The 19,508-nt window shown below is 39.0% G+C and overlaps 6 protein-coding genes across 6 annotated transcripts; 4 read left to right on the top strand and 2 right to left on the bottom strand.

The window, feature by feature from the left end:
• Nucleotides 1-2,662: 2,662 nt before the first annotated feature.
• Nucleotides 2,663-3,500, top strand: PKNH_0911600 (dynein light chain Tctex-type, putative; the record flags this gene model as incomplete). The annotated part of the gene is made up of 2 exons (XM_002259103.1): nt 2,663-3,160; nt 3,384-3,500. 2 exons carry the CDS (start codon nt 2,663-2,665, stop codon nt 3,498-3,500), a joined length of 615 nt encoding a protein of 204 aa, XP_002259139.1.
• Nucleotides 3,501-5,047: 1,547 nt separating this feature from the next.
• On the top strand, nt 5,048-6,532 carry PKNH_0911700 (rhomboid protease ROM1, putative; the record flags this gene model as incomplete). Its single annotated transcript, XM_002259104.1, has 4 exons — nt 5,048-5,114; nt 5,300-5,473; nt 5,715-6,158; nt 6,387-6,532. The coding sequence occupies 4 exons, from the start codon at nt 5,048-5,050 to the stop codon at nt 6,530-6,532; spliced, it is 831 nt and encodes a 276-aa protein (XP_002259140.1).
• Nucleotides 6,533-7,633: 1,101 nt separating this feature from the next.
• PKNH_0911800 (GTPase-activating protein, putative) lies at nt 7,634-10,712 on the bottom strand (the record flags this gene model as incomplete). The annotated part of the gene is made up of 11 exons (XM_002259105.1): nt 7,634-7,750; nt 7,985-8,146; nt 8,302-8,371; nt 8,613-8,709; nt 8,848-8,962; nt 9,158-9,244; nt 9,414-9,495; nt 9,696-9,764; nt 9,990-10,079; nt 10,240-10,345; nt 10,589-10,712. The coding sequence occupies 11 exons, from the start codon at nt 10,710-10,712 to the stop codon at nt 7,634-7,636; spliced, it is 1,119 nt and encodes a 372-aa protein (XP_002259141.1).
• Nucleotides 10,713-12,802: 2,090 nt separating this feature from the next.
• Nucleotides 12,803-14,707, bottom strand: PKNH_0911900 (RAP protein, putative; the record flags this gene model as incomplete). Its single annotated transcript, XM_002259106.1, has 1 exon — nt 12,803-14,707. One exon carries the CDS (start codon nt 14,705-14,707, stop codon nt 12,803-12,805), a length of 1,905 nt encoding a protein of 634 aa, XP_002259142.1.
• Nucleotides 14,708-15,642: 935 nt separating this feature from the next.
• Nucleotides 15,643-16,752, top strand: PKNH_0912000 (conserved Plasmodium protein, unknown function; the record flags this gene model as incomplete). The annotated part of the gene is made up of 1 exon (XM_002259107.1): nt 15,643-16,752. The coding sequence occupies one exon, from the start codon at nt 15,643-15,645 to the stop codon at nt 16,750-16,752; it is 1,110 nt and encodes a 369-aa protein (XP_002259143.1).
• A 1,096-nt stretch (nt 16,753-17,848) lies between these two features.
• PKNH_0912100 (conserved Plasmodium protein, unknown function) lies at nt 17,849-18,940 on the top strand (the record flags this gene model as incomplete). The annotated part of the gene is made up of 1 exon (XM_002259108.1): nt 17,849-18,940. The coding sequence occupies one exon, from the start codon at nt 17,849-17,851 to the stop codon at nt 18,938-18,940; it is 1,092 nt and encodes a 363-aa protein (XP_002259144.1).
• Between the last annotated feature and the right edge of the window lie 568 nt (nt 18,941-19,508).

Below are 19,508 nucleotides of genomic sequence, written 5' to 3' on the forward strand. Positions count from 1 at the left end.
CTGTCATATAAATGGAGATAAAAAAATACTTTGGAAAGAAAAAAAAAATATAACACCATCCTCATCCCCTTTCGCTTTCTCTCATTGTGCCTTTCTCTTTTTTTTTTTTTTTTTTTTTTTTCTTTTTTGGCACACGCCTCCTACAGTAGGAAATCCATCTATGTGTTCATGAATTCCAAGAATTCATTTCCACAAGACAAGCATACTTGTGCTTAGGAAAAAAAAAATTTATTAGCCAAATGGAAGTACAAAAAAAAAAAAAATAAAATAATAAATAAAACGTAAAAAGTAGAACGTAAAAATTAAACGTAAACAATATAACGTAAAAAATAGAACGTAAAAAAATAAAACGTAAAAAATAAAACGCAAAAATTTAAACATAAAGAATTAAACGTAAAAAGGAAAACGTAAAATTTAAAAAATAAATGGGTTCACATTTCGAGGAGAAAAAATAAATCGCCTTGGGGTGGGATAAATTTGTTTGCTTCTTTCCCACTTGGCACATGTTCTTCCTCCACATAGAAAAATGGACACCACTACGAGGTGCTAGCGGAGATGGGCCCCAAAGTGTGCACATGTTTCTTCATTGTTAACCGTGGAAAATCCCACTCGGGAAAGGGGGGTCTTCAAATTTAGGGAAAATGGAGAAATAATTTTCCTGCTTACCCCACATGCAAAAAAAGAAAATTCCACTTCCCTCCTTAGGTGCTTAGCCCTTTAGTCCTTTAACCTCTTATCCGTTTAACCGTTTAACCGCTTGACCGCTTATCCGTTTAACCGCTTATCGGTTTAGCCACTTAGGCACTTGGCCACTTCTTTCACCATTTACGAAAAAAAGTACCGTCCGATAAGTGATCCATTTAGGGGAAAGCGCCCCCTCCCTTAATGGTTCCACTTTTCTTCCTTCCTACAAATTGTGTGTACAAACAAATCGCCCCATAAAAATGGAAACGTGCCTGGTCCGCGAGTGCCTCTATCCATATGGGGCCATTTTACATCAAGTGCCCCATTCACTTATCATCACGTCGTGTTTTAAGCCATTTGAAGGGACTTTCCCTTTTGCACCATATTTTCCAAAATTGTGGTTATGCCTCGTGGGTGTGGGGGCAAGCAGTTGTACTGGTGGGGGTCACTGAAAAAAAAAAAAAAAAGTTCGTTCGAAGTGGGACAAAAAAAAAAAAAAAAAAAAAGAGGTACATCAAAATGTAAGTAATTCTGTGTACATAACATATTTCCTATAGAGGAAGTGATAATTTTTGTAGAAAATTTTTTTTTTTCTTTTTTTTTCCCCTCATGAAATTTATTCCTCCACTTGAGCTTCCTCGTCCACCCCAAAAAGTAAAGGCACAGAGAGGTTAATTTTTCGATGTGATTATCCCTTCTTGTGATGTTCCCTTTTGGCATACGGAATGGTGCGATGTGTTATTTTCTCGAAAAGGTATTCAAACGTGAAATGGGAAACCCTCAGCGCGAAAAAAAAAAATAAATAAAATAGTTATAATATAATAAAATAACAACCATAATGACTTCCCCTCTTTTTACACAACATAAATAAAAACTAACCAAGAGGCGGCTGCGCCAAATAAGGCGTTGTTTTTTTTTAGTGGGGCTTCAGCAAGAATTACGGGTGTATGTCTGTCCATTGAGGCACAGGCATTATTCCTTCTCTGGCCACGCAAAGGACACCCTCGCGGGTTTTTATTTACTTCTAAAAGGAAATGGAAAATAAGAGGCAACTTCCTCTAATCTGAAAGTGACCACACTAAAGCACCTTTTCTGAAATGTTCACTCTGCGCGATTAAAACTTTCTGTGACATAACATCACCCATGCGTCAATTGGCTTATAAATTTCGACATATAGTACGGAAAATTGAAAAAAAAAAAAAAAAAAAAAAAAAAACATTCTCTCTGGTTCCGTCCCTCTTTCATAACTCCCCAAATAACGTTCTCTGATGATGGTGCGCCCAGTCTTTTTTTTTTTTTTTTTTTTTTTTTTTTTACCCCTTTTTTTGTGTGTCCTTTTTTTCACCTTAAAAATATTTTATAATCGTCACGAGTGCCATTTAATGACATGAGGAGTACTAACGTTAGTTGCGGTTTGGTCCAATTTCCCTGTCCATAAGACAGTAGAAGAAGTGTTGACAGAGCCCCCACTCCCCTTACAATAACTGCTCCGTTATGCGTGCATTACGTCATGTAGCATAGTAGAGAATGCGCGGGGGGAAGAGAGAAAAAAAAATTGAGTAGTTGTGTACGATCGAGGAAAAGAGTGAAAATTTTCGAAGACACTCGAAAGGCCATCCATTGAGGAACAATTTGTCATCCCGCGAAAGCGCTAAATAAGACAAACGTTATCCTATTCGTAGGCAAATTTTAAAGGTAGGTATCCACAAAAAAAATGAAAAAATAAAGGCGAGAAAATATTTTCCATTGGAAAAGATGTGCTCCCATAAGTCACGCTAAAAATGCATTAGGAGGTGGAGTGCCTACATATAAATGTGCATGTGCATATGATCCTCTACATGTGTGAGGAAAACATCTCCTCACCCTCCCCAATACTGCTCTGTGCACATTTGTCGAACTTCCTACAGGATACCAACATCCTACTTGCCGCAAGCGCACACACACCCACAATTGTCGCAACAACATCCGAGGCAATAAAATGGATGGAAGTAGTAAAAGCAACACGAAAAATGAGGAGGGTAACGACAGTGAGAAAAATAACAAGGAGGAGAATAAAATAGATGTGGGGGGATTTCAATTCTTTGCTAATACCTGCGAAGAAAAGTTAAAACAGTTTTTGGAAAATTATTTCAGCGCGAAAAGCAACGCAGATTTAATTTTCAAAGCGGAAAATGGAGTGGTGGGAATTTCCACAGGGGAGAGTGATGAAACCAGTGGGGAAGTAGATGGAAAGGAGGGACACGCAAACTGCAGTAGTAATGCCTATGCTGCAAATGATCATGCGGCGAATGACTCCTCTAACGAGAACGAAGACAAGCAGGAAAATTACTTTGAAAAGAAACCACCCATCAAAAGCAATTACGATAGAATGGCCATCAACCTGGTGGACGAAGTGCAAAAGTTCATAAAACCCTACGTCAATGAACGGCACAAAATTATTGTCCAAGGAATTATCGGGGAAAACAAGAAGCAAGGGGTAAGGAGGAAAAGGACCAACAATGAGGAAAAGTTCCACCCATTTTACACACTTGGGGCATATACACCATTACGAATTTTCCTACTCCGTAATGGCAATGTGCCGGCAACGTGAAGTCTCACCAAATGTGGCCTCGCGTTAACTGTACATAGAGGAAAAAAAAAAAAAAGAAATGAACATCTTAACACTGTTAACCCTTTGCCTGCTCCTTTCACTTATGCAGATTCACGTTGCCTCCAAATCCCTCTGGAATGTCGAAACAGACAACTACATTTCTGCCAAGTACGTCAACGATTTCATTTTTGTCACCGTGATGGTCTTCCTTTTGTACAACGAGTGAAGGAAGAAAGGAAAAAAAATAAAAACTGCAGACCATATGTTTATTCCCTTGGCGGAATTGTGGCACTTGCGCTGACCTTAGCGCACTTTAATTTTATCCCTTTGGCCAAGTCTTCTTCGCCATAATTTTTTTTTTTTTTTTTCTTCCCTGTTATGCCCGTGTTTGTCAATTTCCCCCTTTTTTTGTGTTCCTTTTCAACATAGCCGTTGGGCACGATATGTTGGGCGAACAACGACAAGAAAATATTGGAAAAAGCAAAAAAAGAGGAAAGCCATTCAGGAGGGATGTATACCAAAGTGATTTTAAGCACATAACAAGTTGAAAACAACAGTCCAGTTCTGTTCTTCACTTTTTTTTGCGCTCTTCTTTTTTTCGCCCATTTTTGTGCTATTTTTTTTTCATATGAACACAACTGGGCAAGTAAAAATAGCTTGAAAAAAAAAACAAAAAAAAAAAAAAAAACAGGCGTAAGCAAACATAAAACATGGGCTCATTTTAAAGAATAAATCGAAAGCCTTCATTTCCTCTATAAGTCGTTGTTTGTATTTGTTATATCCCCATAAAGTGGAATGTCTCCTCGTGTGGAAATTTTCTTATTTGCAAATTAATAAGAGGAAGGATAATTCATCGTAGAGGGAAGGGCAAGCGTCAAGGCAGAAAAATGCGCAAAAAGTGAAGAAAAAAAAAAAAAAAAAAAAAAAAAAAACAGCAAAAAAAAATAACAAGTAGAAAAACCACGCGCATGGCACTTTTGAACTTTTATACAATTTTATTTTCACAGCTAAGGGAAAAAACCTTTTCAAACAACTTGCAGCTTTTTTACTTCATAATATATATTCTTCTATACTAGCAAACGCGCACAAGGAATTCGAACTCCCCGCGTGTGCCTTTCCTTTTTGACGACAAAATATTTAAAAGAATGGCCGCGTGCCACACACATGCGAGTGAGGGATTATAAACAATATACACATGTGTGGTTTATAAGTACACACACAATAGATCACATTAATGAGATCCTCTCGAAGTTTCTTTCTTCCATTTTGTTGTGCTCAATTAATGTGCATGTATATGTTCATATTTACACGTACACTGTATAATTATATATATATGGTCTTTTTTTTTCTCTCTCACTTGTACCAATAAATTCATCCAAAATTACGCGAATATTTTGATTTGCCTCCATTTATGCTAAAGAGAATTCCCCTTCTTCCAACGGAGCATGCTTGACTTTGTTTTGGTCCCCATCAATTCATTAATATATTCTTATGTATATCTGCTTACATAAAATACCGTGAAAGTGCTGATTTAACCCTTAAGGCGAAGAACAACTCCTTCTCGCAACAAGTGCAACGCGCGCGGTTACGCTTACGCTGTCACCTGGTTAGGCGATTACTTGACTACATGGTTTCATATCGTTAGTGCATTCCAACTCGTGACCAATATCTTTGTGTTGTCGTTATATGTAGAGAGATATACCGTGTGGAGCATTTCGCGTCCACTGTTTTATACCCACCGCAATATCACAAAATTAACGTTCGAGTTCCAAGATGAGCAATATTCATACCCTAGCGGAGTACAGGGACGACTATGGGGAAAACCTCCCCTTCAATAGAAGTAAGAGAAGGGGGTACACATATGTGATCTGCACTTAACACATTGATCTCGGCTTTGAACGTGTGGAACCGTCGCCCTGCCGTGAAATGCTAATTTGAGTCGCCTCCTCCTCTACACTACGCCCACCATACGTATGTGCGTACCAAAATATAGATATATTTTTCCTTTACCCCTACAAGCACCAGAGTACTATCAGTCCCAGAGTAGCTTCATACAAAGATCGAAACCCATTGATGTAGTAAACCTTATATTTCCGCACTTTACTTGGAAGAGCTTTATCATGGCTGTGTCCATCATACAAATAATTGTTTTTATAATATCAATTAGTATAAAACCTGCCGATTTTTTGACTCCCTCTGGTAAGTCGCACGGAGTTACGATATATATGATCCGGAAGGAAAGAGAGAGACAGGCATAAGGGGGGTTGCATGCCCCATATAGAGGAAGAAGCTTTCTCGCAGAATAAAAACTCGACAGAGTGTGTGTTTCTATGAAAAAGGCCTATTGAGATGATAAAAATATATATATGTTAATAAAATGATGATGACCAAACGAAGAAACCTGTCACACACAAGTATTTTTATTCCCTTTTTTTTGTAGATTCTTTCCTCATAACGCTAGGAGCGAATGTGGCTTCCAAGATAAAGCAAGGCGAAATTCACAGATTGGTTCTTCCCATATTCTTGCATGCGAATATATTTCACACATTTTTTAATGTATTTTTCCAGTTAAGAATGGGGTTTACATTGGAGAAAAATTACGGCATTGTGAAGATCATCATTCTTTATTTCTTGACAGGCATATATGGTAACATGTTATCCTCATGTGTTACTTATTGCCCTATCAAAGTTGGCGCGAGCACCTCCGGTATGGGATTACTGGGCGTTGTAACATCTGAATTAATATTACTGTGGCATGTTATTAGACATAGAGAGAGAGTCGTTTTTAATATTATCTTTTTTTCTTTAATTTCTTTTTTTTATTATTTTACATTTAACGGGTCAAATATTGATAATGTTGGTCATTTGGGAGGATTGCTCTCAGGTAAGATTACAGCTCATTCTATGCCCTGGGCATTCAGAAAGAAGGGAGGGGCATAACCCTACAATCAATGCGTTATTTCGCGTAGGATGTGTCAGTTCACGGGGGAATACCCTCTCGTTTTTTGCATGCTTATGTGAGCAGACATTCCTCCCCTGCAGATGCGCAATTTTGTATACATATACGCCCCTTTATTCATATATATTTTTTTTCAACCTTCTTCCCCCGCAGGCATCTCCATGGGCATACTCTACAACAGCCAAATGGAAAACAAATCTTCCTGGTATGACCACATGAAGATGGCTTCCTATGCTTGCTTGGCTCTATTAGCCATCGTTCCTCCGATTGTTTTGTTTACCGTACCACGCACTTGCTAATTGGGTATTTTGTCGACTTGAATCATTTGTGAAGCATGTATGTATATATATACGTGCACTGGAGCACATGCGTGTACGACTGTGCCAACATGCCCTGATGCGTTTTAGAGTCATCATCAAGTTGCGTGCCGTGGTAAGAACAGTAAAGAAGAAGACCACTAATTTGTTTCTATTCACTACCGCTTCCGCTTTTTAATTCGTTACCATAACGATAACCTTAACCATGATGTAATGATCACGACGATCATACTGCTAACGACATGCCAACTTTCTAAGCCGCAGTACGTGTATTTGCCTGTTTTCCGAATTTTTTCCTTTTTTTTTTTTTTTTTTTGTAACAACATTTTTTTTTTGTTAAATTTTAAATACACAGAAAAGACATGCATATTTTAAATGAGCATTCGTTCTCCACCACGACCCAGTTTTGCAATGGACGCGCAAAAAGGGATAAACGATAAAAGGTGTTTCTTGTTCTTTGTAGCTCACTCGTTCTATTGAGAATAACAAAAGGACATGTATACATATCCATATATGTAGTTATGTTCAGCGAGCACGTTACGATGTTCCTACTACGGAAGGGAAGTTTGTCCATGTGTACTCGGGAAGGGAAACGCGACAAAAAAACGTTGTACGTGTGTACATCCTCGATCAGAGCTTCACAGGGGTATATGGTTGTCTGGAAACATGCGCATAACAGTATAATACCCGTACACACAGGGGGTCATTTTTATTTTCCACCTTTGCGCAGTGTGATCAGGAGCCTCGCTTTCAAAAAATTCATATTTAAAAATTTGAAAAGCTAGTGAGCAAATGCTCATCGATCCGCTCTACTTTGCGTTGCTTTGGTTGGCTTTGCTTTTACTTTCATTTTTACCTTTTTTTTTTTTTTTTTTTTTTTTTTTTTTTTGTTTTTTTAAAATATTGTAAAAAACAAACGGAAATATTTATAATTTACTTAAAAAATTATAAAATAAAAAATAACGTAACAAAAAAATAAAGAGTAAAATAAATTAACTAACAAATGGTGGAATTTTGCACATGTACGTAGGACGTCGTGCTCATGCGCATTGAGATAGGTAGGATGCCTGAAGCATACCACCTTTACGTTACGCCACTTTTTATGATGCCTTCAGCTTTCGCCCTCAACTTTCTTATATGTTTTTTTTTGAGCACACCTATTTCGTTGAAAGCGATGTACATCAGTTTGTCGCATTCGACCTGCGTGGATTGGAGGTGGAATGAAGCGAACGATATTAAATGACATGGACATAAAATGGGGCAACCAAACGGAGGGGCGCGAAACGTTTAAAAAGACACTCTCCCATCTATCATTTCCTGCGCTTAGTTTATAACGAACAGGTTGGCGATAAGAAAAAAAAAGAAAAAAAGGGATTCCTCCCTGTCCACCCGTTTCACGGACACCCCTTCACCAGTGACTCCTCCTATGCTTACCATATTTTTGGTTGTCTCCTTAAATAATAATAGGATGGACTCTAATGAATTTAATTCAATTAACTTTTCCTGATTCATTTTAAATAAGGCCAATGTGATTCTGAAGATAATTTTGTCTCCTTCGTAGAAGAGGCAATCCCATATGCGTAACGTTGTTGTGATCTGACCAAGGGGAAGGGGGAAAATACAAACCCATGTGGAAAGGTATGTGCAAATTTGGGGGCATGAAAATCATGGAACATGAGCATACGCGTGTGCATTCGGAACGATAAGTCGCAGCAATTTGAGTCTGCGAACCACCCCTGTCAAGTGCTCACCGGAAAGGCCGTGCAAAATAAGCACAACAGCCACTCGGAACAAATCCAGGAAAGGTCAACATCGAATTCTCTGTTGGGGTGAGCAGAAGGATGGAGCAGAATGATGAGGGGAAAAAGACGAACGGACAAAAAACGAACAACTAATAGACGAATGATGAATGGTGAATGATGAATGATGAATGATGAATGATGAATGATGAATGATGAATGATGAATGATGAATGATGAATGATGAATGGTGAATGGTGAATGATGAATGCGCAGTACAGAGCATCGTTATTGTTCAACTTATGCACACGCAGAGGGCCTACTTTAAACGCAAGTGCACATCCGGCAACTTCGTTCGTATTAATTCTTCTATGACGATAATGTCTCTACGAAGACCCCTCATTTCGTTGTTGTAATAATCTGCGCGGTGAGAAGGGGAAGGTGAAATGATTGAAGAGCGGGACACAGACATATAAAGATACGTGTGATGGATGTCGCTCAGAAGGGAATAGTGTGTATGACACGGCATCGTGCAGGTGGCATAGAGAACATGCTAACCGCTGATGTTAATTTTTTCGTGGGAATAATCCGAATCTATTAACTGGACAATAGACCAAAAGGCTAATTCTTCTTTTAAAAATATTAATGCGATAGCGGCGATAAAATTCATGCTCTGCGAGGGGGAATAAAGCGGTCCGCAATGGTGGAGGAAATGTGCACATGAAAAATGCACATGAAAAATGCACATGAAAAATGCACATGAAAAATGCAGATCAAAAGTATAGCTATACGAATATACATCTTTCAAAATATTATCCTCATCTGGGGTCCTACGATACTACGACCAAAATTTCCGCCTTCTCCTCACCTGACAATAATTTATTTTGGGCTTATAAACAGCAAAGGCGTGCAAGACGTTCCTCAGCTGAATTAATCCGGGGGAGTTCATCCGATACTTCGAAGAATGGACGAAAAAAAAAAAAATATATATATATATAAATGCGTTAAGCGAGTTAATCTTAAATAACTATAAAGTCATCCCAAAGCAAATAAATTGCCGGGTACACTCATAGAATGGATTATATGTACACATCTAATTCTTGTTGATATAAAACTACACACACGTTTTTGTTATGCGGAAAGGTTCGGATTATGTCCAACTCAATTTGACTGAGAACCTTGGCCTCGAGTTCACTGTTTAGGCACCTGCGGAGTTAACAAAGGCAGGTAAAAACCCATTGTGGTGTAATAATTTGGAGGGAAGCAATGTGTTCAGTCAATCACATGTTTGAATAGTCCAACTGGGGTGGTTATATATGCCGAAAACGTGGGCATCACCACTATTCCTGTAATCATTGGGTATTTCTTTTTTTTTCCTTTTTCGTGTCCTCCTTATGGTTCCTTACTTTTCATATATGGTAGGATACTTCAGGTACAGCACCATGCTATCTAACAGGTACGGCCATATGTCAGGTCTGCAAATGGGGGAATCAGCACGGATGGGCTGTTACGTGTGCCCTCAATTCACTCATTTATACTTTTATTTATTATTCTTACTAATGTTCATGCGAATATTTTGTTATTATTATTTTACTATTTTATTATTTTACTATTTTATTATTTTACTATTTTAATTTATTTTTTATTTTTTTTTTATTTATTTTTTATTTTTTTCTCAACTGGTTGAACGTTTGACGAACCTTAGTTTGTCCGGAATGCCCTTTCTAATTAGCGTTTTTAAGTAGTAACTTTTTTTTATGTCCCTTTTGAAGGTAAAATATAACTGCCATCTGTAGGGGGGGGTACGGTGAAAGTTATCATCTCAGTTGCAATGGGCAAATGTACATATATTGTATCACACACATGTGCGTTGGTACAAAAAAATATGGAAAATCACGTCTTCCTTCACATGACAATTTCGACATGGCTTAATTTCCCAAAGGGAGGTACCTTTTTTCAATTTTTTTCTTATGCTTCTCTAGTTCCCCTTTATCAGTAGTAGACTCGGCTGGATATTCTTTATTCTTCTCGAACCCATAATGATCATATTCGTTATCTGAGCGGAAGAGTACGAAAAGGAGATTTGCATAGAGATGAGGAGCACCTTACGAACGAGTCTCTACGCGCAGAAGGGGGGGCCTACAAGATGGTTACTCATTGGTTTAAAGGATTATTCATTTCATCTACATTATTCCCTTCACTCCTGTCTGCCCCCTCTTTTGCTATCGTTTCATCTATTTTATATTTTATATTGTCTATTTTCTGCACCCTCTTCTGGGCACTCCTCCGTTTTCATTACCACTGTTGGCCGTCAGGTAATTATTCGATTCCGGGTTGGCATTAGAAAAAGCATTGTCTGATTCGAGGTCGAAGTTCTTATTCAATTTAATCTTGTTTTTTTCTTTGAAGAAATTTATTCTCATTTTTTTTTTTTTTTTTTTTTTTAGAATGACCCTCACCTAAAAATCATTTTCGATATTTACTCCTTAGATATATGTGTAAAATAATGCGATTTCGGAACATCAATTATTTCCTTCCGTCCGTATTATTTGCTTCTGTCGATTTGGTTCGTGTCACGAGGGCTACTGATCATTTGGTTGTTGTTCCAACTTCTTCTAGTTTCTTCACTCCTTTTCGTTTACAGATCGGCTCTTCCCACTATCAATTGGGGTGCTATACACAGTGCTGTTTTTTTTTTTTTTTTCTCTTTTTTTCTTCCTAGTTTCACCTCCTCCTATCGCTATACATCATATAACAATTACTGATGGGAGGATTTGGCTGTGAACTATGCAACTGGTTTAGGCCATTTAGGTGGGCTACTCCTTATGGCAGTTTTATCCTTTCATATTTGCTAAAATCACACAAAGTCAAAAGGTTTCCACAAATGTTTATAAAACAAAAAAAAAAAAGAAAAAAGGAAAAGAAGAGAATTCTTGTAAAAAATCAGGGCCAACACTATACAAAGATATTATTATTACATCATTAAATAATACTACAGAAGGCGTGCTCAAATTTCACCCCTAAATTTTCCGATTGGAATTTTTTTTTTTTTTTTTTTTCTTCTTTTAGATTAGTATAGAATCTTAACTGCGTGAAATTCGCTTGTGTGGTGTACTTGGGGACTCCGCAAGAGTTGGAGCAGGATTTGCATGAACACACATAACGTATGTATATGCATGTACAGGCATATGTACTGTACGGACGTGTACACTCATACACTGCGCGTTGCTATAATTGCATGGAGGCCAGAGATGCGCGCATAACGCCCATTGATAGAAGGCTGTCGGAGAATTGTTAAAAATGGGCAGCCAAAAAAATGGTACACATAAAAGGAAAAAAAAAAAAAAAAAAAAAAAAAAAGGAAGTTTCGAGAAGGGCGTATTAGGGAAGACCATTCAGATAGGGAAAAATGAACATGCATCATACACGGCGAGGGAATTTTCCAATGGGGTTAATTACTCAGGCAATTTTTTTTTTTGCAAGCGGTCCCCACAAAAATTGCCGAGTGAATGCGCGTACATTATAATACAGTGCATGTGTAATTATAACAGTGCGCAATGTTTAGGAAATCGTGTAATCTCACTGAAAAAAAAAAAAAAAAAAAAAAAAAAAAGAACTCGTTATACTGAACTGCGCAGAAGTGACTGCGTGCACAAATGTCTGCTTAGGCGAGTTCGCTGTGCGCACAAATAGGTACAAAAAGGGTTTTCCTTTTCCACCCACGTAAAGAATGTTGCGGCAATTATTGCGCGTTTTAAAAACAGTCGAATTGGTGTGCGCGCAGGTTTCCTCACTTTCGTTATTTTCCTCCTCACAGCTTTGGGTGCCCATATACATATACGCACGTTCGTGCGCACCCAGGGAGGATGGCGTGGGAGGAGCGGATCGGGCGAATCGCGCTATTCGCATGCGCCATAGGCGAGAAATAATTTTGTGGCAATAATATTTTACCAAATGAATGGATGAAGTAAACCGTTACTTCTCTGCAAACGTACGTACGCCGTTTTTCCAGCGCGCCGTTGTTTGTTTCGTCAGCTCGGATGAAGTGACAACGAAAAAAGGAGGTGTGTACAGAGGAAAGAGAAATGTACACACATATGTGCGTAGGTATAAGCATACATGTGCGCGGTTAATGCGATGGAACTTCCTCTGGAAGTAGCAACAAACAAGGAGAAAAAAATAGAAAAAAAAAAAAAAAATGTAGAACTAGTGTGTGCAAAAAAAAAAAAATATATCATTTTGGATTTCAATGAAAGATAAATTGAAGTAAATTTTTTTTTTTTTTTTTTTTTTAATCCCGTGGACCCTTGCCTTATTAAAAGAGGAAGGGATGCCTGAGTGGAGGTTGCTTACCCCAATGCGTCCATATTTGTCGGAGTTACGGGCCAAATGGAGGGATGACCTTCGTTAGGCATGTACGCAAGCACACTGCTTGATTTCACCTGCTAGCTTTCGCTTGCACACATTTATATAACTGCATGTGTGTAGCCCTCCCCCCCCCTCTGGTATGGGGTTAATATTCCATGTACGAGACGGGGGTGTAACCGTAGAAGTAGTTGGACACGTGGACATTTTTGTTTTTCCTGTGGTACCAGTTGATGTAAGGCAAATTCCAACCCTCGAACTCATCGTCGTAATTACGTCGATCGCGAAGCGTGTAGTAGCGGCACATTCGTATGTACTCGAATCGAGTTCGCCTTGCCTTCATGCGCGAAAACTGATAATAGTGCACCTTGGCAATTTTATAATTCATGGCTTTTAGTAAATCCATCTGCAACAAGGTCTCTGCTGTTAAGTCAATGGTCCTAACGTAGTACTGGTGATATGAGAAGCACATCCATACCAGTTTTTTAGTCTTCTCTAAAATGTCTAATGGGATCCCACCTTTATATCCATTTTTTACATGCGCAATACGAAGTTTTATTAAATGCCACGATACCTTTTGGACAAACTTCCTGTCCTTCCTTCTTTGGTGTTCTTCATCTGCATGCAGATTCTGCAAATTCTTTAATACCCTTTTGAGACCTTTAGGCAAATTATCATAAAGGCTTCTTTTTTTGTACCTTAAATAGGTCCTTACGATAGTTACCATTTGCAGTACCTTCTTATTCTCCTTCTCTAATAAATGGATTTTCTCCTCATCCTTCAATTCCCCATGCAACCGCAGAAGGAGTTTGTGGATGACGAACCAATTAATGTGGTTTTCCCCTAGGAGGAAGTATCCGTAGAGAAGCTTTATACAATCTGTTGCTGATAGAGGGACTTTGAATTTTATTTGCTCAATTTGATTCTCCAATGTGAGTTCCTCACTTATGGTGGATTGTTCCTTTTCGTTTGGATTAATCGTTCTCTCTTCGATAGTAGTACTGGAGTCTCCCCCTCCGAGTTGCCCCATAGGACAGACATAAAAGAGTGCAGAGTTCACCTTGCAAAGGGAATCGTTATCCATCCTGGATAGCAAAGTGAGGTAAAGGAATGAATTCACCGAAAGGTGTGCACTCAAATGAGGAGCGTCCCTAAGTGACCTTACGATAGTATCCACAATAGTATGGTTTTTAAACTTCTGGATATACAGACTTCTCAGTATGAGCACAATTTCTTCATCGCTGATTATGAGGGGCCTTCCCGGTGGTGCTGAGGTCAAGTAACATTTGTTCAGTAGGGAGAACAGACGATCGAATAATTCATCGTTCATAGCATTCACATAATTATACACTTCAAGTGTGGTTAAAATGGTAGCCTTGTCCAGGAGGAAACTGTCATCATTTGTGCATTTGCCATCTCCATTATCATCACTTCGACAGATCCCCTCGTTTAGTAAATGTAGCATGCGCTCACTTAAGAGAGACACAATGTTGAGATCTTGAATTTTTTTATAAAAAAGAGACATAATGTAGATTAATATGTTCAAGAATTTTTCTTCCATTTGAATTGGTCTACCTTTCACACTTCTCCCTTCCTGTTCCGCTTCACTGGTAATGCCCTTTAAGTAGGCGTGCAAATGGTAGTCCATTTTATTTGTCTTTATGTATTTATTTATCACGTCGTATAAATCCTTTTCACACTTGAAAAAGGCACTCCAGCTCTTACTCACTTTGAACAAATCCTTTCCTCCATTTGTTTGGATATTTACATCCACAGAACTCGGACAAATTCCGTATACGTTTTGGATATGCTGAATGATTTCTTCACTGGGGGAGAGACTACTGCGCTTGCGATATGGTGGTTCCTCCATCCCCCTAACTTCTTCGGCGGCCTTACTGTTCGCTTTTCCATCAATCGAACTGTCACCGAAATGTCTTTTAAAAACGCAGTAGAAATTCTTCTTTTCATCCGGCCACAAGTTCGCATGGAACATACGCTTCCCCTTCCGCAGCGCCCACCGCTGAAACATTCTATTGCGGTACGGGGCTAGCATGGTCCACGTGAAGAAGTTCACATAGGGTAACTTTGCATAGGACACTTCGCATAAGGCAACTCACATAGGGTACACCTCATAGGATAGTCACCCCCGAAAAGCAGCATTATCTGCGCAAAAACATCCAGGGGAAGGGTTACCTTCGCCTGCTCACAGCTCTTCCCTTTCTTGTTAACCTATCTGCTCACGTATCATACACATGCTTCTTCTTTTTTTTTCTTTTTTTTTTTCTTGTTTTCTGCATCAGTATATCCTTGCCCTCCGTCGTAAAGTTATTCACACGCGCTCGTGTTCAGGGCATCCCCAATAGGGTTCTTCTCTCACATTCTCCTCCAATTGTGTGACCTCTTTATTATTTTATTTTATTTTTTTTTTTTTGAGAACCCATTAGCCGCTCTGCGTAGAAAGTGTTAAGGAGGTTGCTGCAAATCGGTTCTCGTAGCCCCAGGAATGTGAAACTGAGCACGTGGCTCCTCACTGTTTCGTTTCGTTTCTTGTTTTTTTTTTTATTTTTTTCTCTTTTTGGTTTCTTCTTCACTTTCCTCTTTGAAGGAGGCTATTGACCCGGGAGACCCAACCTTTTTTCGTTTTTCTCCCTTGTTTTTCCATGCTTCTACGTGCGTGGTTCCCCAAACTGCACACGCTCGAGCAGTGCATTGGTTGGTGTAAGCGTAGGTACGATAGATAAACGCATCATGGAAAGGAAAAAAAAACAAAAAAAAAAAAGAAACACACGCTGGTACCTATCGGAATCCCAGAACGTGGATCACCACTTAAAAATACCACTTGAAATTACCACTTGAAAAACACCAATATAAAAACACCAATATAAAAACACCAATTTAAAAACACCACTTTAAAAAACACTGCCTTAAAAACAGCGCTTAGAAGTACCGGCGCAGGGACTTCCGCAGCCAACAGGATGACAGAGCAAAATGGACGACTGCAAAGATAACGAATCCGACCCTTCCATCGAGCTACAGAGAAACGTTCACAACGCCCTAGTTGTGTTCGGACTCATCGCAGAGATGATCCTTGTGGACAACCATCTCCTGGAGTCGGTCAGCATAAATGACATCTACAAAAGTGTGTACTCCCTGCTCAGGGGGAGGTATGAATCGATACTGGAGGTTCTTCCACCTTGCGATGAGCGTACTGTTTACATCACTCCCGTGGAGAATTCGCCCGAGGGGAAGGTCAGAAAATCCCTACTAAAGGAAGGAAAGCCCTTGCTAGAGACACAGGAGCACAAGCCAAACGACACCAAAGACGGGGAGACCAAAGCAACAGATGAATCACCCCCACTGGCCGAACAGATCAAATTAAAATTTTCGGAAATATTTTTAAGCCCAATCAAGAGGAAGGCAAGATTTCCCTACAGCGATAAACTCAGTAACATTAAATATGCCATAGCTGGGTGCATATACATGCATGGGAAAATATGGGGCAAAAATGTGTCCCTAAGGAATGTATTGAACGCAATTGATTTTAACCTCTTTTTGTTAAACAACGGGTTCTACACAGTTAAATGTGGCACATCTAAAAAAGATGCAGAACAATTGTCCGATACTATCAACCAATTTGAACCCACTAATAAGGAAAATATCTATTATGAAAAAGAACAAAGTTTAAAAATGGAAAAAGTGTGTCTACGCGCCTTATCATTTAACCTCACAAGTAGCATTTCAAAATATGCCCTACTATATGAACTTATGTTTATTACTAGATCACCCTACATTGTAAATAAGTTTCTTATTTCGGTTTTTAATGATGTCATTTGTATTCCAGATTTAGAGAGTAGATTTGACGACACCACCATTATCATTTCGTGCATGCTTTTCGTTAATCATTTTCTTTACCACATCAATCGACACGATCAGTTGAGTTCTCATCATTTGGGATTGATAAAAAAAAACTACCTTTCTCAAGTGGAAAAAATTGTGAATATATTTCTCCTCCTGAAGAGAGGTAACCCAAACTCAGGCATGAAGGATGTTATTTTTCTTACTAAGGAGATTGTGCACTTGTATTCTGTAACATATTGAAGTTGAAAAATGTTCTTCTGGAGGCATTTCAAAGGGTCAATGGAAGGATAAAAAAAAAGGATTGCCTTTTAATACTCCAGAAAAATGCTTTATTTGTGAATACAGTCCTTTTTGGGAAATATGCTTGCGAGGGGAGTTTTCCTCCACATGGAGCACTTAAGCCCTTTTTTTTTTTTTTTTTTTTGTGTGTGTGTTCGAATGTTTGCTCATTTGCACATTCTTGCGGTATCAATTGTGCATTTCTCATTTGCCAATTTGTTATTTTCCCAATTTTCTACTTTTCTATTATTCGAATTTGCTATTTTCCTAATTTGCTGTTTTTCCTATTTGCTTTTTTTTTTTTTTTTTTTTTTTTTTTTTTGTAACATGCTTTTCGTAAGTACATTAGACAGGAATCTTATGCTCATGGGGGCGCTCAAGTTATTGCACCTTAGGGTGAACTCCCTTTAGGCTTTTCGAGCATCGCCCAGAAGAGCCTTTCCACCCCGCACGCTTATCAGTATTTTCGTACGATGGGGCCTCCCATGCGCATTTACGCCCCGCTCGAACGCTTACCTAGGAAGAGGGCAAAAAAGCACCCTTCAAAGGATGTCCATTTTATCTCGATCAATTCATTGCACCACTTCCAATTCAACTGTCAATCGGAATACAGCTTGACAAAAAAGGCACTTTGTTCAGATGGAGGTGCGAGAAGGGGGTAATCGGATGAAGAAAATATTTACTCCCCCCCGCGTAAAGGCAGAGCATCCAATCGGTCTATAAAGATGCCACACTCACGGAAAAGCGCATCACAAAATTAATATATTTTAATTGTGCCTTCCCATCTCGGGAATGTCTATCTAGGCCCCATTCGCTATCCCTCCAATGATTCACATAACAAACGAGTATACCTTCCTTGTCCCGATGTTGCACCCTGCAAAATATAGCCACTCCGTGGGCGATAATTGTCCGCTTGTCTGAACATATATACACACCCCTGCATAGGTGGTACGCATGTGTGCAGAGGTGCATCTGAACCAAGTAGTTGCTCTCCTACCTGCTCTCTTTCACTCTCAAGTTGTTTGCACATGTGAACAGTCGTCTAATGGCACTAAAGATGAATAAACCAGCGTGTGCCAAAAATAGGATTTCAGGTGAACGCGAAAAGTTAACTTCCACGAAGGACGGGGATGATGACGAGAAGAGTGATGACTCGCATAAACAAATTGTCGTCGTCAACAGGACAATTAAGTCGAAAATATTTTTAGATTCAAGCAAGGGGAAAAAAGAGGAAAAGAAATGCACCAGCTATGTGCGTAATGCCAAGGGTCCTGTTAGCAAATTAGAAAAAAAAAAAAATGGAAATCCATGTGGTGATGCCCCACTAACACAAATCATAAAAAGGGATGATAATAATAATAATAATAAAACGGGTAACTTTATAAAGGCTGCTTTTACCTCTTCCCAATTTAGAGGCCTGCAGGGCGGCCATTCCACGGTTATACCTAAGCATCAGAAATTTGTGCAAAGATCGGAACAGAAAAACCACATAGGAGGATCGCCCAATGAAAAGAGAGAATGTGTAGATCATGACTTCTTTAATGAACTAACGAATAGCACCTGTGTAAAGAACAAGGAATCTATTAATGACAATGTGTGTGATGATCCTAGTAGGGCGACCTCACATGAAGCAACAAAAGAAATGGATCTGCATAATGGGAACAAGAAAAAAGTCGGTAAATTGGGGAGAGACACCCACTTCAACAAAGTGAATGAAGAAACTGAAGTGGATTATCTTCCTCCCTGCCATAGAGGGAAGTATCCATTAGAAGAACGATCAAGTCACTCTTCTCAACACAATAAAGTGGAATATCCCTGGGCAGATGATCCACCTCTTCGAGGAGCAAATCCAAGTGTCCATTTCGCACTAGCGAGTGAAGAAGAAGATGCTTTTACGGCCCATCCGAATGATGAAGCTACCTCACCCGTTATAAAATATGACCAATTTGAGTTGTACGAAATAGACAGGGAGATCGAAAAAATTACAGAAGAAGAAAATAAGATACAAGAAAAGTTAATTTATTTGACTAACCAAGAGCTAGACCTTGTTATCAAGATGAAGCAGATGCGTGGTGCCAGAATGCTCAGTCAGAAGGAGGGACAAACAGTTGAATGGGATAGGGTCAGTCACAATGCGGATAAGGGATAGGGCCGTTAAAACTGGCCCAAAACCTGAAGGGGCACAAACTAATGCACCATCCATCAATACAGCAATAAATAACCCCAACTGGTGCACACACGGGAAAATGCTACAAATCCTATAGTGCCATTTTTTCTTTTTTTTTTTTTCATTTTTAAAACTGTATAGGCGTAACGTATGTACCATTTATAGGCATTCTCTATCGTTTATGTAATTTTTTTTTTTTTTTTTTTAATTCCTTTGTTCCGCTTGAACTGCAACGGTAGTAGTTGCAACGTACCCACACTGGCGTGGGCAATTTATGGACGTTGTTCAAATTTTGTACTTTCTTATATCACCTTTATTTTTGGGGTGGAGGGGAAAAAACCTCGATAAGGATGCAATCACCCCTTAGAACATGTTTCATCTGTCCCTAGAACTATCGCATGGAATAGCGACGATAAAAAGGGTGTGCTAAACTGGTCTACTAAAAGTGGCATCATTTCCTCTACTTGCCAATGAGCACGAACTACATTACGCGAATTGGGAAAATCCGTTGCAAAAAAAAAAAAAAATAAAATAAAATCCCCCCCACGTG

This window comes from Plasmodium knowlesi, assembly GCF_000006355.2.
Source record: "Plasmodium knowlesi strain H genome assembly, chromosome: 9".
NCBI lineage: Eukaryota > Apicomplexa > Aconoidasida > Haemosporida > Plasmodiidae > Plasmodium > Plasmodium knowlesi.